Source organism: Sphaerodactylus townsendi, linkage group LG01 (assembly GCF_021028975.2).
Source record: "Sphaerodactylus townsendi isolate TG3544 linkage group LG01, MPM_Stown_v2.3, whole genome shotgun sequence".
In the NCBI taxonomy this organism is placed as follows: domain Eukaryota; kingdom Metazoa; phylum Chordata; class Lepidosauria; order Squamata; family Sphaerodactylidae; genus Sphaerodactylus; species Sphaerodactylus townsendi.
The window spans coordinates 48,206,222-48,220,361 of record NC_059425.1 but is presented as its reverse complement, the minus strand read 5'-3'; the positions used below and the strand labels follow the sequence as shown (position 1 = coordinate 48,220,361).

The 14,140-nt window shown below is 40.6% G+C and overlaps 1 protein-coding gene across 1 annotated transcript in view; it reads left to right on the top strand.

Moving 5' to 3' along the window:
• TTC7A (tetratricopeptide repeat domain 7A) overlaps positions 1-14,140 on the top strand; it is a 197,949-nt gene that overhangs the window by 21,871 nt on the left and 161,938 nt on the right. Inside the window, exons 5-8 of the mRNA XM_048504819.1 lie at positions 1,542-1,663; positions 5,192-5,270; positions 10,627-10,787; positions 13,141-13,204. Of these exons, the coding sequence (XP_048360776.1) occupies positions 1,542-1,663; positions 5,192-5,270; positions 10,627-10,787; positions 13,141-13,204 (426 nt within the window). The remainder of the gene's footprint in view (positions 1-1,541; positions 1,664-5,191; positions 5,271-10,626; positions 10,788-13,140; positions 13,205-14,140) is intronic.

Here is a 14,140-nt window from a genome sequence, read left to right as displayed (position 1 = left end):
GCACCTCTCCCCCATCAACCATTATTTTCCTACAGCCTTTCCCTCACTGCATGAAGAGAGAGCTTTTTGACAGCTTTTGAAAGAACTGGTAATTGCTGTACTGTTGTAGTGCTGTGGCAATTGCCAGTTTTTTTTAAAGGCGTCTCAAAGCCTTTTGGTAGTGTGGCATGGAGAATGGCAGCCCTATGGAGCTGATGAAAGGAAAATGGTACTGATGTGGGCAGGATCTTCAAAATGCACACCTTTCCATCCAAACAGTGTGGTAACTTGCTAGAACTGTATTCTTTCCAAAAAAGATCATTGTGAAGGAAGTTTGACAAGGAACATGCTGTAGGTGGTAAGAACATGGAAAGGGAACAATTAGAGGATGACTTCATGCAAATGCCGCAAACAATAATGCTGCAGATTGGGAAGTGAAGTAGAAAAAAACTTCTATATAGATGCACCCATGTTCACGTTTCCTTTACTGATTTAGCAAATTCCTTCAGTATGCTTGGTTTTTGCCATTTTAATCTTTCAAGGGTCCTGTGGAAAAGCTTAGGCTGATAGATGACAACTGGTGCAAGATCAGCTTTATGGCATAGTATAGATTTGAATGAAACACTCCTAGGCTGATTCCGCATGGGCCAAAAACAGCGGTGTGAAAATGGTGTGAAAATGGTGTAAACCCTTTTACACTGTTTTAAATCCTTTCACACCATTTTCACACCATTTCGACACTGCTGTTTTTGGCCCATGCTGCCCTAATGTGAATTTGCCTTAGCGGATTCGGGGGGAAAAAATCAACATATTATGGTGGTTATTGGATTTAGGTATTTTAGACAAAGTATAAAAATCTTGAATCTGTCAAGTCCTATTATTGATGCTTTAAAACTGAATCTTGATTCATTCTAAGGCAATCAATATAACCGTGTTCCTTAAAAAGTATCCTCCAGTGCTGTATTTCAGAACTCAAAATATTCAGCATTCCAAAAGTAATGGTACCTTTTGAAGAATGTACCACGTTCCATTTGCCTCAAGTTTCTTTTTACCTCTAATTTATTTAGATTCAGATGGACATTTCCTCACAATAAATAGGACGTACAAACATGTGTCACTGTGTAGTATAACCTGCCAGCTTGTGATGTGCCAAACTTAACACTGCCCACCAGCCCTATATTGTACCAGTCAGATGCTCAACAAGTCTGGTTTTTACAGTCCTAGGCAGGTAGCGAAATGGGATGTAACTGAGACTCTGATGGGCCATTACATTTGGCTTCATAGGTCACAGATCAGGCTGAGCTGTGCTGTAGCTTGTAGCCTGTAGCCAGAAGTGTGAGAAACATTTCTGATAAACACAGGCATCTTCTCTAATTATGAAGAAAGCAAGAAAATGGTCAAGGCGATGAAATAAAATGGACGATTCAACACAACTGTCTGATCTTGTCCCATTTCCCAGTTACTAGACATTTCTTCTGTCTTTTCATGAGAAAAAAATAGGAGACAATTGTAACCAAATTGATCTGTAGCAATAATGACTCTTTTTCTCCCTTGGCTACTAGAGCTTCAGCAACACACATTCAAGAGGCATCAAAGGGAGTCATGTGTCATCTCAGGACTTTGAACTTCCTTACTTCTTGGAAGCAGCCCTACAGAGCTCCTATGTGGCTCATTTGAAAAGGGGGTAAGTGAACACAATTTGTTGAAAATTCCAAATGACTAATATAGAGTTAGATAAGAGGTTTGCAACACTGATTTGTGGGTCTGTTGTGTGAAAGAAAGTGGTACACAAACCAGGCTCAAGGATCTTTGAACTTTTGTGACATCACACATTTATATAAAACTGCCAGTTTGCTTATTGATCTCATAGTCTAGGTCCAGTTAGGGTCGCTGAATTCTCCTTCGATGCCGGTGTGTTTTATATAAGCACAACTATGTATTATTATTGTTTTTATAGTTACTCTGGTTATTTTAATAATATAGCATCATCAGAATAAACTGAGTTTTGCAGGTAAGCAAAAAGGTCCATGCCTTGAGGGAGTGAAATAAAAAGGTATTATCTAGATTAAAAGTTTAGCACTCTTAGATCTATGGTGTTTTGTGGGACAGTTATTCATGTTTTACTTTGGCCTGATCAAGTTGGTGGAACTTACAAGTTGTTACCTTTGGTTGGATTACACCATAAATTTTAATTGTGGTGTGGCGTGAATGGGGAGAAGATGGGAAAGGGAAAGGCATGATAGAGGTGGCAAACACAATTGAACATACTTCAGGTCTTTTGTAGTTGTGGGTGAGGAGTAAGGTATGAAGACAAAGGATTCATGGAAGCAGTAGGTTCTGAGAAGGAAAAAAGAGAAAGGTGGCACAAGTATTCTAGAAAGGATTTTTGGCAAGAGGGTATGTGGAATCAGCCAAGGAAATTCTGGATGACAGAAACGTTGAAGTCACAAAGGCAGATTCCACATGGGCCAAAAATAGTGGTGTGAAAATGGTGTAAACCCTTCTACACCCTTTTAAACCATTTTACACTGTTTTCACACTGTTTTCACACCACTGTTTTTGGTCCATGCAGAATCTGCCAAACAGAAGGGGCATATTTTTGGATATAGATGAGTGCTTATTGTGTTGACATAGGTTCCTTCAGCTTTTTTCAAGTATTTTCCTTTTAAAAGGTCATCAAAACAATCCGGAAGTTCCGTGGTGCACTGGACTCCTCTGCTATATAACTAACTCATTAGGATAATGTGCAGCTGGATCCTATGCATTCATACTCAGAAGAAGATCCCATATTGTATTCAGCTGTGGACATTAGTATTTTTCAGTGTGATGCTTAGCAGAAATGTCATTTTCTGATCCTGAATTAGAAGAATCACAATCCTGCTATCCTTTGTGTCAGTTCAAATTAGACTTCAGGGGATTTTTGTTTTTCAATATATAAGCAATAGGCTGATTTGCACTTTTGTTTTATCTACCACAAGAGGGCAGAAGTAGAACTCTTAATAAACTATATACCTAAATTTTTTAAATGGGGGATGGGTTTTTCATCATGTTCAGCAGTGTATAAGAGGAACTTGTTTTATTCAGAACTCACTCTTCTGTCTCTCAGGAGAACCCAAGCATAACTTTCTGAGCCTAGGGCAAACTTGTTTCACGTTCCCCATTAATTATATAGGATTCTATTAATCTGTGGCAACCCCTGAACTGTAGAAACTATCTCCCAAAAGTGGCAATCTACAGCTAGTGATGCCAACCTCCAGGTGGGACCTGGGGATGCCCAGGAATTACATCTCATCTGCTGACTTCAGAAATCAGTTCCCCTGGAGAAAATATATGCTTTGGAGACTGGACTGTATGGCACTGTACCCCACTGAGGTCCTTGTGCTACCCCGACTTCCCTACCCCCAAATCTGTAGGAGTTTCCCAACCAAAATCTGGCAACCCTACCTCCCCTCTCCCTGCCATGCCAGTAGCCAGTGGAGACCTGCCAGTCCTAGCTCCAACCATTCTGGTTTTCCATAAGGGGTGCAAAACATTTTTTTTCCATCTGGCATTTTGGTAACCTGCATTTTGTCAATACTAGCTCTTATGTTGACACGTATTGAACTGTTATACCTTTAAAATGTATCCTTCCCACCCGCATGGTTGCTTCTGTGTATTCTGAGTGGAATGTGGAATTCTTCAAGCTGATGTACTGCTAACATAGATGATTTGTTCCAGACTATGATGTAATTTTCAGGTGATCCACAAAAATAATGTGGGATCACACATTTTAATTCTGCATGGATGCATTCTAAAATGAGACCTGCAACACTTCCAGGAAATCTTTTGAAAGCTCTCTTTTTAATGTATAGATGACTGTAGAATACAAGTTAATCCAATGTTTCAAGAGGGAGGGAGGGAAGCAAGATCTGGGTTTTGTGGGTGAAGGACAAAGCTCTCAGCAAGATTCCAAAGCCTAAGCTTCAAACATTTTCAAGATTAAACTTTCAAAATGCAGTGCGCTTTAAAAGTATTTGTCATGGTTACTTTTTCATATCTTGTAATAGCCAGAGTGAAGAGTTGCCCCTAACAAAGCTACTATGGTCTGAAATGTGTGTGTGCATGTTCGTGTGTGTGTGTGTGTGTGTGTGTGTGTGTGTGTGTGTGTGTGAGAGAGAGAGAGAGAGAGAGAGAGAGAGATCTTTGCCCATCCTAAATACTATCTGCCCTAAATGAGTGTTCCTACAGTATGCGTGGTAGATGGTCAAGATTAGGTAATGGGCAACCCCATCTAAGACATGGGGACTTATCTATGGAGTCAGTGCAGGCTTATGCTTGCGTGGGTGCCTGCCCTGCTGGTGCAAGGGGCAAATGTACCTACTGAGGGCCAGATACGAGGGCAGGTGGGCACCCCTCAGACACACTGCTGCAAAGGCTGGAAGGGATGGGGGATAGGCTGGGGCATGAGGGTGAAGTCGACATTAGTCTGCTCCCATAATGGGTTTGTACTCTTTTGGGTGGTGTAAGTCCATTGGCCCCAATGGAGAGCTTCCTAGAGGGGGGATGGAAAGGGTTTTTACTGCTTTCTCTCTCCCCACACCTCCCTCCCCACACTTCCGTCCCTGGCTGCCTCCACTGTTTGGACTGGGCTGTGAGTAAACAATTATGGGCCTGATGTAAATGTGATGCTAGCAAAGTAATCCCTCCCCCACCCCTCCCACGACCCCAGTCTACCAATGTCTGTTATGAGGTGAACATCAGTTGCTGCTAGTTTCCTCCCTAATTTGACATGGCTGTTCGCATCTCCCATGTAGCAAGTAATTGCCATTGGCCCTGGATCCCTGGCATCCGTACAGTGTACTTGATACAAAAAAGATGTGTGAAGCCATGGTGTAAAATGCAAAGGCACTTACTTAGTGATGATGCAGCCATTTGATGAAACAGTATTAATGTAAAAATAGGATCAGTGGAAAGCTTCCAAATGTCCCTGTGTTCATCAGAGATCTTCTCATAGGACACCATCTGGAGAAAAGCTCCTCAGAATCTATATTTCAAAGGTCTTATTGACTCGTTACATTAGCCCAACTTGAGAGCGTCATTATCATTCACCCAATTTGAGCATGATTAGGTATTTTATGTGTCAGAGATTTTTTCTTTCTTTCCTTCCTTCTTTCTTCAGTTTCCCAACCAGTCAATCTTGCCTTTACATATCTTGCCTTTTCCTTTTCCTTAGCAACATCGTGAAAGGAATGAGAGACCTCCGAGATTTATTAAGGACCACAGAAACAAAAGCTACTCAGAGCTTCAGAATGGTAAGACTGATTGATCGAGAGATGTCATAGCTGTTCTTTTGGGAGAGGGGAAGAAAATAATTGTGTTTGGATCTCTCTTTTTTGGCATAGATATGTCCTTTCATAAAAACAACCACCTTTGCCTTGTATTGTAAGTGTGGCCTTATTTGTTTGAGGAGGAAAAAAATCTGTCTTGTAGTTCTGTATTAGCTTACTGATTAACAAGGAATCAAATGGAATTTGATTCAAGTGAATATCAGTTTGTCATCCAGATGAGAGCAGTTTTCAAACTGAGAGATGAAATATATTTATTTCTGGCTTGTCTCAGCCTCATGTAAACTTGCATTTTTTGGGTTTGGGACTGTCACACTGTGATAGATATATAGACCTATGTGTAGGTTGTGTTTCTGTAGAGTCACAGAATAATAAATTATATTAAATGTAAAGAGGAGGTAGAATCTGAAAGGGGTAAGGGAGGTTTTAAATTATTTTTGAAGAATTCTTCTTCCTCCTGGATCTATTTTGTATCAACCCAAATCTCATCAGAAGTGTGATCTGAAATAGATCCATTTTGGGTTAGAGGTTCCATGCCCATTTCCCCTCTTTTCCCCAAACCCTCCCTACTAAGGCTTGTACAACCAGAGCAAATGATGCAAAATAGTAAAAGAAGAAAAGGAAAAAAATAAATTATGAAAAGTGAAAAAGCATATTTGTTTAACTTGCATAACATAGACAGCAGTGGTTCTCAACCTTCCTAATGCTGCAACCCTTTAATACAGTTCCTCATGTTGTGGTGACCCCCAACCCTAACATTTATCCATTTTACAGATGGAGAACACTGATGCAGAGAGTCTTAGGTGACCCCTGTGAAAAGGTTGTTTGACCCCCAAAGGGGTCCCGACCCACAGGTTGAGAACCACTGATATACAGGTTGCAGAATTTTTTCTTCCTGATGCAGAATTTTATACAGAATGAGAAGTCCCCAGATCAGTTCCTGGTATCTCCAGCCAAACAACAATTGCCGAAGAAGACCTTTCTCTGCCAGTGACCCTTGCTACCAATAAGATAGATAATGTTGAGCTAGTTGGGCCACAGTTTGCTTTGCTCCATTTACAGTTTCATTTATGCAAACATGATGGGATCGGGAAAAGTGGGGAGAACAGTGGAGTTGGGACTGGGTGCCGTGCAAAACGGGGAAAGATTCAACGCACCTGTGCTAAGCATTTCTTCAACTGTTAAAAGAAGATCCACAGCACTTGCTTTAGATGTGAACATGTAAATACTCTTGTGTTGTCCATTGTCATATCTGATTTGGTCCAAATATGAGCTAAACTGGGAAAAAAACCCTCCAACATCTTTTAAAAAATGTATTCCAATTCATTCTTGGGGAACTATGGCTCAGCGGTAAAGAATCTGCTTTGCATGCAGAAGGTCCTGAGTTCAGTCTTAGGATCTCTAGCTAAACAGATCAGGTTCTCTTTGTTGTGAAAGACTTTTACTGAAGACTTCGGAGAGCTGCTGCCATTCAGATTAGACAAATATGCATGACTTGATGAGAATAGAAGCCCAAGGAAAGAAAGTAGGCACAGTCATGCATGTTCCACCTGCCACCCTCTTCATGATAGACACCTCATCAGCATAGTGCCCATGCATACTCACTTCCTTTGGTCAAGAATACTGCTTTCTGGATGTTGGAACTGGATGGAGTATATGTGCAGACATTTCTTCTGTGCATAGAAACTGACCTCATGAGCTGGCAGTTGTGTAGAAGTGAGATGGATCCAGCATATTGATGCCCACTCTCTCTTCCTCTGTATTCACTCATTGTGCAGAGGGAGGGGTCATGTATGCAGGACTAGTACTAACAACTAGTACTAACAACTAGTGATAGATGAATAATCTGACTTTGAAGCCATGTTTACCTGTTACAGTGAATGCACATACATCTGTTTGTAAGAAAGAACCAAAGTGTGTTCACTTTACAAATGAAACTAGGGATCTGTACCTGGATAAATGTGAGGTTTAACTCCCATGTTCATCTGTATTTATTCTGGGATGTAGCATAAGAATTACGCAGCACATGCATAATGAAAAATTAAGTCTACACTGTACATGAACAGCTTCATCTGTTCTTGTTCTAGGGAGTCAATCTCTCTCTCTCTTTCTCTCTCTCTCTCAAAACAGAGAGCAATAATACCAAAGTATATGTTGTCTTTATTATGTATGTCGCTGCTTTACAACGGATATTCATTGTTTTTACCTTCGCTATGATTACATTTTTTCAGGATACGATTTAGTTCCTGTTTTGTTTCAGTATTATATTATTTGGAACAGAAAAAACAGGTGCTTAGAAAATTGTGGGCATGCCTCACTAATCTAATAGTCTATAAACTTACCCTGTTTCAAACTAGTAGTCATTGTTATTTTTATTGTATGAGCCATAACAAATGATACATGATAAAACTGTAACTGGCATACAATAAAGCATACCTCATAGGTTACAATGCATATTAACATTAAATTGATGCCAGATTTGTTCTAAATTATACATCTACCAGATCAGACAGCACTAGTTTTAACAAAATTTACCTAAATTTTAATATCTGTTTGAGGAAGGAGTATGATATCTTAAAATCTTTGTGGACTGGAGTCTACTTTATCAGATGCATGAAGTATGTCTTCATTTGACTAATATCTGTGAGAATAGATGTGAAAAAAGGAGCCAAAAGGCAATGAAACATAGGAGGTAGAACCTGTACGCCAATATTTCTGTGCAATTGCAAATGCAAATCCACATTTAGCAGCTTTCTTCAGAAATCTGCTTCAAAGCTCCACGACTTTCAGCTCAGCTGCCGAGGGTCTTGGAAGATTATTATTCCTCTTGTGCAATTTTTCTCAAACAATCTCTGCATTAGATAGAAATAAAATTTTTGTTTGATTCTCCTCAATGGAGAACAAAGGAAAACCAAGGAGAAATAATGCAATGATCTGGATATGCCTTTCAAGAATAGGAATGGGCAGACCAAGGTGGCAAAGGAGAGAGCAGGAGACAAGATACTTAATATTTGCTTCCAGATCTGTGAGTGAAGGTCTAAGGCAGTGGTTCCCAAACTTATTTGGCCTACCACCCCCTTTCCAGAAAAAATATTACTTAGCGCCCCTTGGAAATTAATTTTTTAAAATTTTAATAGCAACTAAACAGAAAGATATATGTATTAATGTTTCTACCTGTGGCCATCATAGCCCCCCTGGATCGCTGCAGCACCCACCAGGGGGCGGTGGCACCCACTTTGGGAATCACTGGTCTAAGGAAAAGAAAAAGCCAAAATACTCTATGGTGTTTTCCCCACGGCCAATATATACCAGGGGAAAACCAGGATCATACATACTGGGATGTTTCTATCTCAGTTTCTCCCTCCGCATGGCAGCCCATCAGCGAGTTCAGGCCGGGAGAAAGAACTCCAGGTGATTACGCATGGCCCCTGATTTCCTTTCATTTTCCTCGCCAACATTGCCGCTCATGCACGAACTGTCCCACTTTTCCGACGTTCTGATTGGCTGCAGGCAGCGAGGCCGGAAAAATAAATCTGTCTGGTGTTTGCATGGGAGCAGGAGCAGCGCGGTTTAAAAAAAAAAAGAACTGCCAATTTTATAATTTTTTTAAAGGCACGGGATAAAGGAAATCTTGTGTGTGTGTGTGTGTATGGACCTGAGTTAGACCTGGAAGCCATGCGGAAGTCATGGCCAAACTGGGATGTTTCACCTTATCCCAGGATTTATTGGCCATGGGGAAAACACCCATGCAGAGTAGTGTTTGTCCTTTCCTTGATCCCAACAATATCAGTCAAAGAAACAAAAATGAAGATGGAAGGCATACATGGCATGATTTACTTATTATTTTATTTTACCTCATTCATTAATCCTTCACCTTTCTCCCCAAAGGGGATGCAAAGTAACATTCTCATCTTCTTCATTTTATCCTCACAACAACCCTGTGAGACAGGTTAGGCTGAGAATGTGACCAGCCCAAGGTCAATCTTCTTAGCATGCACAAGGGCTTCCATGCTCATTTCAGTCGGAAACAGCTATATATTCTACTTTGCTGTTAATCTCTGCCTCAGATTTAGGAAAGGTAAGGGGAAGGTCATGCTTCTTCATACCTTCCTAGGCAGGCAGTTAGTCAACTCTTCAGAGGTAGTAGTAGATCTATTACTATAGATACTATAGATACTACTATAGATCTTCGTTATGCAAAGTGGACACCAGGTAAGGTGTAAAATCTTCCTTCACCTGCTACTTTCCTTATTCAGGCTCTCAATAGCTGCTTTCTACCAGCTCAGATTCCAACTAGGTTTGGATAGAAGCTGTTCAGAATGGAACAGTGCCTTCTGCCTACCACTTCTCTCTACAAGATCCCAACTACCCTGCAGCTTATTGTTTAGACAGGACCGCTAGACTTACCAACCCATGCAGTATTAGCATCCCAGCACAACAATACATGCACAGATTATAAATCTCTGGCAGGCTAAGATTGCCCATGAGAGCCCTTATCTAACCGTGACTGGGAATGCGCAAAGTCCATCTGTATTCCATCAGTCCCCTGTAATAACGTGAATGTATTGCTTTGAACACTCTTTAACATTTTACATAAATGCTAAATATTTGTTGTTAATAAGCTGGTCAAGTTACATCTTTATCTCTCCGGTGCTGGAAATGTAAATATTATATATCTATCTAATGTATTTATTAGTTGTTTCTTAACCAAAAAAGCACTACAACTTATTGAAAAGATGAAAGCATTTTAATTAACATCACTAGCGGGTATAATAGTGGGTGAAATGATCAGGGAGGCCAGGTGTCTGAAAGATGGTAGAATTCAGAGAGCCACCTGCCATCTTGTATTGATTTAGAGAAGATGACTGGAAACTACAAGGAGTGAATAAATATAGGGGCTTTGCCTCAGTGGTAGAAATTTGCTCTGTATTCTGAAAGGTCCAAGTTCAACCCCCAGCATCTACAGCTAAATGGGTTAGGTAGGAGGTGACATGACTCTGTTCGCCATGAACAAAAATGTGAAGAGGCACGAGAACTCATCATAAAGCCACAAAATCTTGTCTACTTTTTATCCTTAGTAAGTACTGTTTTGCATGGGATACTTGAACAAGAACCATCTTCAACATGCTTCTGTGACAACAGTTAAAACAGGTGTATGTGGAAACCCTAACTGAATTAAAGAAAGTAACTCCATGCATCTGTTGTGTATCATGTATTGTGGGGACTCATGGTGTCAAACAGATTTCTTAATCGTGAGTAAAAGGGTCTTTTTGGGTTTTGTAAATGTGTTGTTTGTTTTCCCCCACTCCCTATTATTTTCCAGGCAGCTGCCAAACAACTGGCAGAACTTCTCCTTCATTCGTTGAGTGAAGATTGTTACTGGAGCCCCTTATCTGATCCTGTCCCTGAGTTAATGAACAAAGAAGATAACTCTTACATTTGCACTACTCTGCGGAGAAGATTGCAGCTACACACTGGAGATAAGTGCGTATTATTCCTTCTTTTAGCTATTAACACTTTGAGCAAAAAAAAAATCTAGCTAAGCTACCAGTATATATGCTAACTGACATCAATTCAATGCATGCCACCAGTACGTCCTCCCATTTCAATCACTGATTGACCTACTAAGATGTCATGGAAATTCAGAATGTTTATTTATTTGATACATTTATATACCATCTTTCCATCAGATCCAGTTCAAAACATTAAGAGGGCATCTATTACTGTATGGATCCCATACTTGAGATAAGTAGTGACAACTTCAACAAGAAAGAAGAGACTCTGAGAATTAACAAAGCTTGGCTACCAGTACTTAAAAACACCAGAAGCAAAGGCCAAGGGCATGCTAAGTTCATGGGCAATGGACTCCACCCAAACACAGGATTTGCATTCACCAATACTGCTACTGCTGCAGGGAATGCAAATGTGAATCACTCCCTGGACTGAAAAATCCCACCTGCAATACTATACTATCAACCATACCTTTGCACAGCAAATTCCACCCAAACACTTACTGATTGGGTCCCCACCTGGGGACATGACAATTTATACCCCACTAAAACATTCCCTTCTCACTGGACACAGTGTGTAACAGACTTCCCTCTGTGATACACCTCTGAAGATGCCAGCCACAGATGCAGGCGAAACGTTAGGAACAAGATCCACCAGACCATGGCCCCACAGCCCAGAAGACCCACCACAACTTCCTAGAATTGTTCTGGTGTGGGGCAGGGCAGAAAAAACAGAAAGAAAGAGTTTGAGTAGGGGCAGAAAGAGAAAGAGAGAGCTATGGTAGGTAGCCAGAAAAAGACAACCAAAGTTGGGGTAGGTGACAGAAACATAGAGAGTTGAGGTGGGAAGAGAGAAGGAGAGAGCTGGAATAAGTGGACAGACAGAGATGTGGGGCATGAAGAAGAAGAAGAAGAAGAAGAAGAAGAAGAAGAAGAAGAAGAAGAAGAAGAAGAAGAAGAAGAAGAAGAAGAAGAAGAAGAAGAAGAAGAAGAGGAAGAGGAGGAGGAGGAGGAGTTTGGATTTATATCCCCCCTTTCTCTCCTGCAGGAGACTCAAAGGGGCTTACAATCTCCTTGCCCTTCCCCCCACACAACAAACACCCTGTGAGGTAGGTGGAGCTGAGAGAGCTCCGAAAAGCTGTGACTAGCCCAAGGTCATCCAGCTGTCATGTGTGGGAGTGTACAGGCTAATCTGAATTCCCCAGATAAGCCTCCACAGCTCAGGCGGCAGAGCTGGGAATCAAACCCGGTTCCTCCAGATTAGATACACGAGCTCGTAACCTCCTGCGCCACTGCTGCTCCAGAAAGCTGGGATAGGGAGCCAAAAGAGAGCTGGGGTAGCAGATCAGAAAAACAAAAAAAGAGAGAGCTGGGGTAGCAGGGCAGAAAGTTAAAAACAGAGCTGGGGTAGAGGGCCAGAAAGAGAGTTGGGTAGTGTGGCAAAAATAGCTAAGGTTAAGAGAATGGGTGATAGGATAGAGAGTGAAAGACAGAGAAGAAGGGAGAGAAAAGGTGGGGGTAATGTCCTCCTTAGTCCCCAATTTCAGGTTCCCACTTGCTAGAGCCCACTGCATTTTTTTGCACAATGGCCTCCCCATCTTCACAGGCACTCTGCTGCATCCCCCTTTTGCAAAGCTGGGATGTGTGTGTGTATCCTGTAGACATGCCCTGTCCACGTCTCTTGCACTAGGAGAATTAGTTTTCTAGGGCCCGTTGTATTTTTTTGCACAATGGGATTTATTGCTGGTGAATTTCTGAAGAGTAATATTCTTTCCTGTCCTGGTCCAGGCTAGTTTGGTCTTGTCAGATCTTGAAAGTGAAGCAGGGTCAGCATGTATAGGGTCTGAGAGTAAAAAAAAAACTGAACAGGAGGATGCAGTTCAGATAGAGTTAAAATAATAGCTGGATTTTGGGCTGTGTATCTTTGTTGGTCCACATAATTTGTTTTTTTTTTAAATTTGCTTATTAAATAAAAATTCACAGTTAAAACTTCACTGTACCTGTGAAAGTTTTCCATGGCATTTTGCCAAGGGGAAAAATGGATCAACTAATCTGGTTAAGATGCCATCAGCTGCCCTACGTGATCAGCCGCCCTGTTCCCTCATAAGATATTCTCCACAGCTTTTAATGATCCAGGTCTGAAAAAAAAGCTATTATATAACAAATGAATCATGCATAAGCTGTTTCAAGTTACTAGTCCTGTGATGGTGTTAACAAGAGTGCCCTATGAGCTAATTCTTCATCTTGCTTATTCGGTCTTTAGTTGGTTTTTGTTTTGTTTTGTCTTTTGGTGAAAAAACAAACACTACCCCGTGTTTGTCTTTCAGCCTCTACAGCCCTAAAGACAACGTAGAAGAGGCCCTCCTCCTACTCCTGATCAGTGAGTCCATGGTAAGCAAAAAAACATTTTAAAATAATTAAACAATTAATTAACAGCAATTGGGATTGTACCAGACATTTGCATGACAAGACTTTTTTCCGTGAATTGAAAATGGGCTTTTTTGCTTACAAAGGCTTGCCTATACAATTGGAAATAAAGCACTTGTTTATTTTAATGTAGGGAGAGCTGTTACTTTTCTGAGCCATCCCCATATGATTGTCAATTAAAGCAAACATTTGTTGAGCAGTCTGAGGAATTGGCCTGGACAGAAAAAAACTTTATAGTAAATTAACATTGGATTTTCCAGTATGCCCATTTTCAATGCCATCCTAAACAGAGTTACACCCTTCTACAGCCATTGAAGTCAGTGATCTTAGAAGGGTATAACTGTTTCAGATAGCACTGCAAGTCACTAAAAGGCAGATATCCATGTAGGAGTGGCAGAGAATGAATTGTTTCAAACAGTTTGGGATCATTCATAATAATTGGCAAAAAAATTGTTAAAAGAAAAATTCCTTGAATGGGATTATCAAAGATCTTTAATAGCAGCAAATTCAACTTGCTCACCTCTAAATCAATCACTAGTTGAAGCAAAGGGTTGTATGTCTCATTATTTACTTTATATGATTAATTTTAGATTGAGACGTGCATTCTCTTTAGCAAGATTCAATATTTTGCCATCTGCTCTACTCGAGGGTCGATTCCAAAAAATACCAAAGATCGAAAGATTATGCCCTTGCAACAGCATACAAGTAGAAACACTAGAGCATATCATGTTTCACTGTCCAAATAGGGAATGCTTAAGGTATAAGTATCGACCATTGTTTACATCTTTTAATGTAGATATGACAGATGATCAAAGGATAAAGTATTTCCTGGATGGATCAAATCAGGATTTTTCTGAATTAGTTGCCAAGTTTCTGTTGGATATTATTGGCACATCTGCT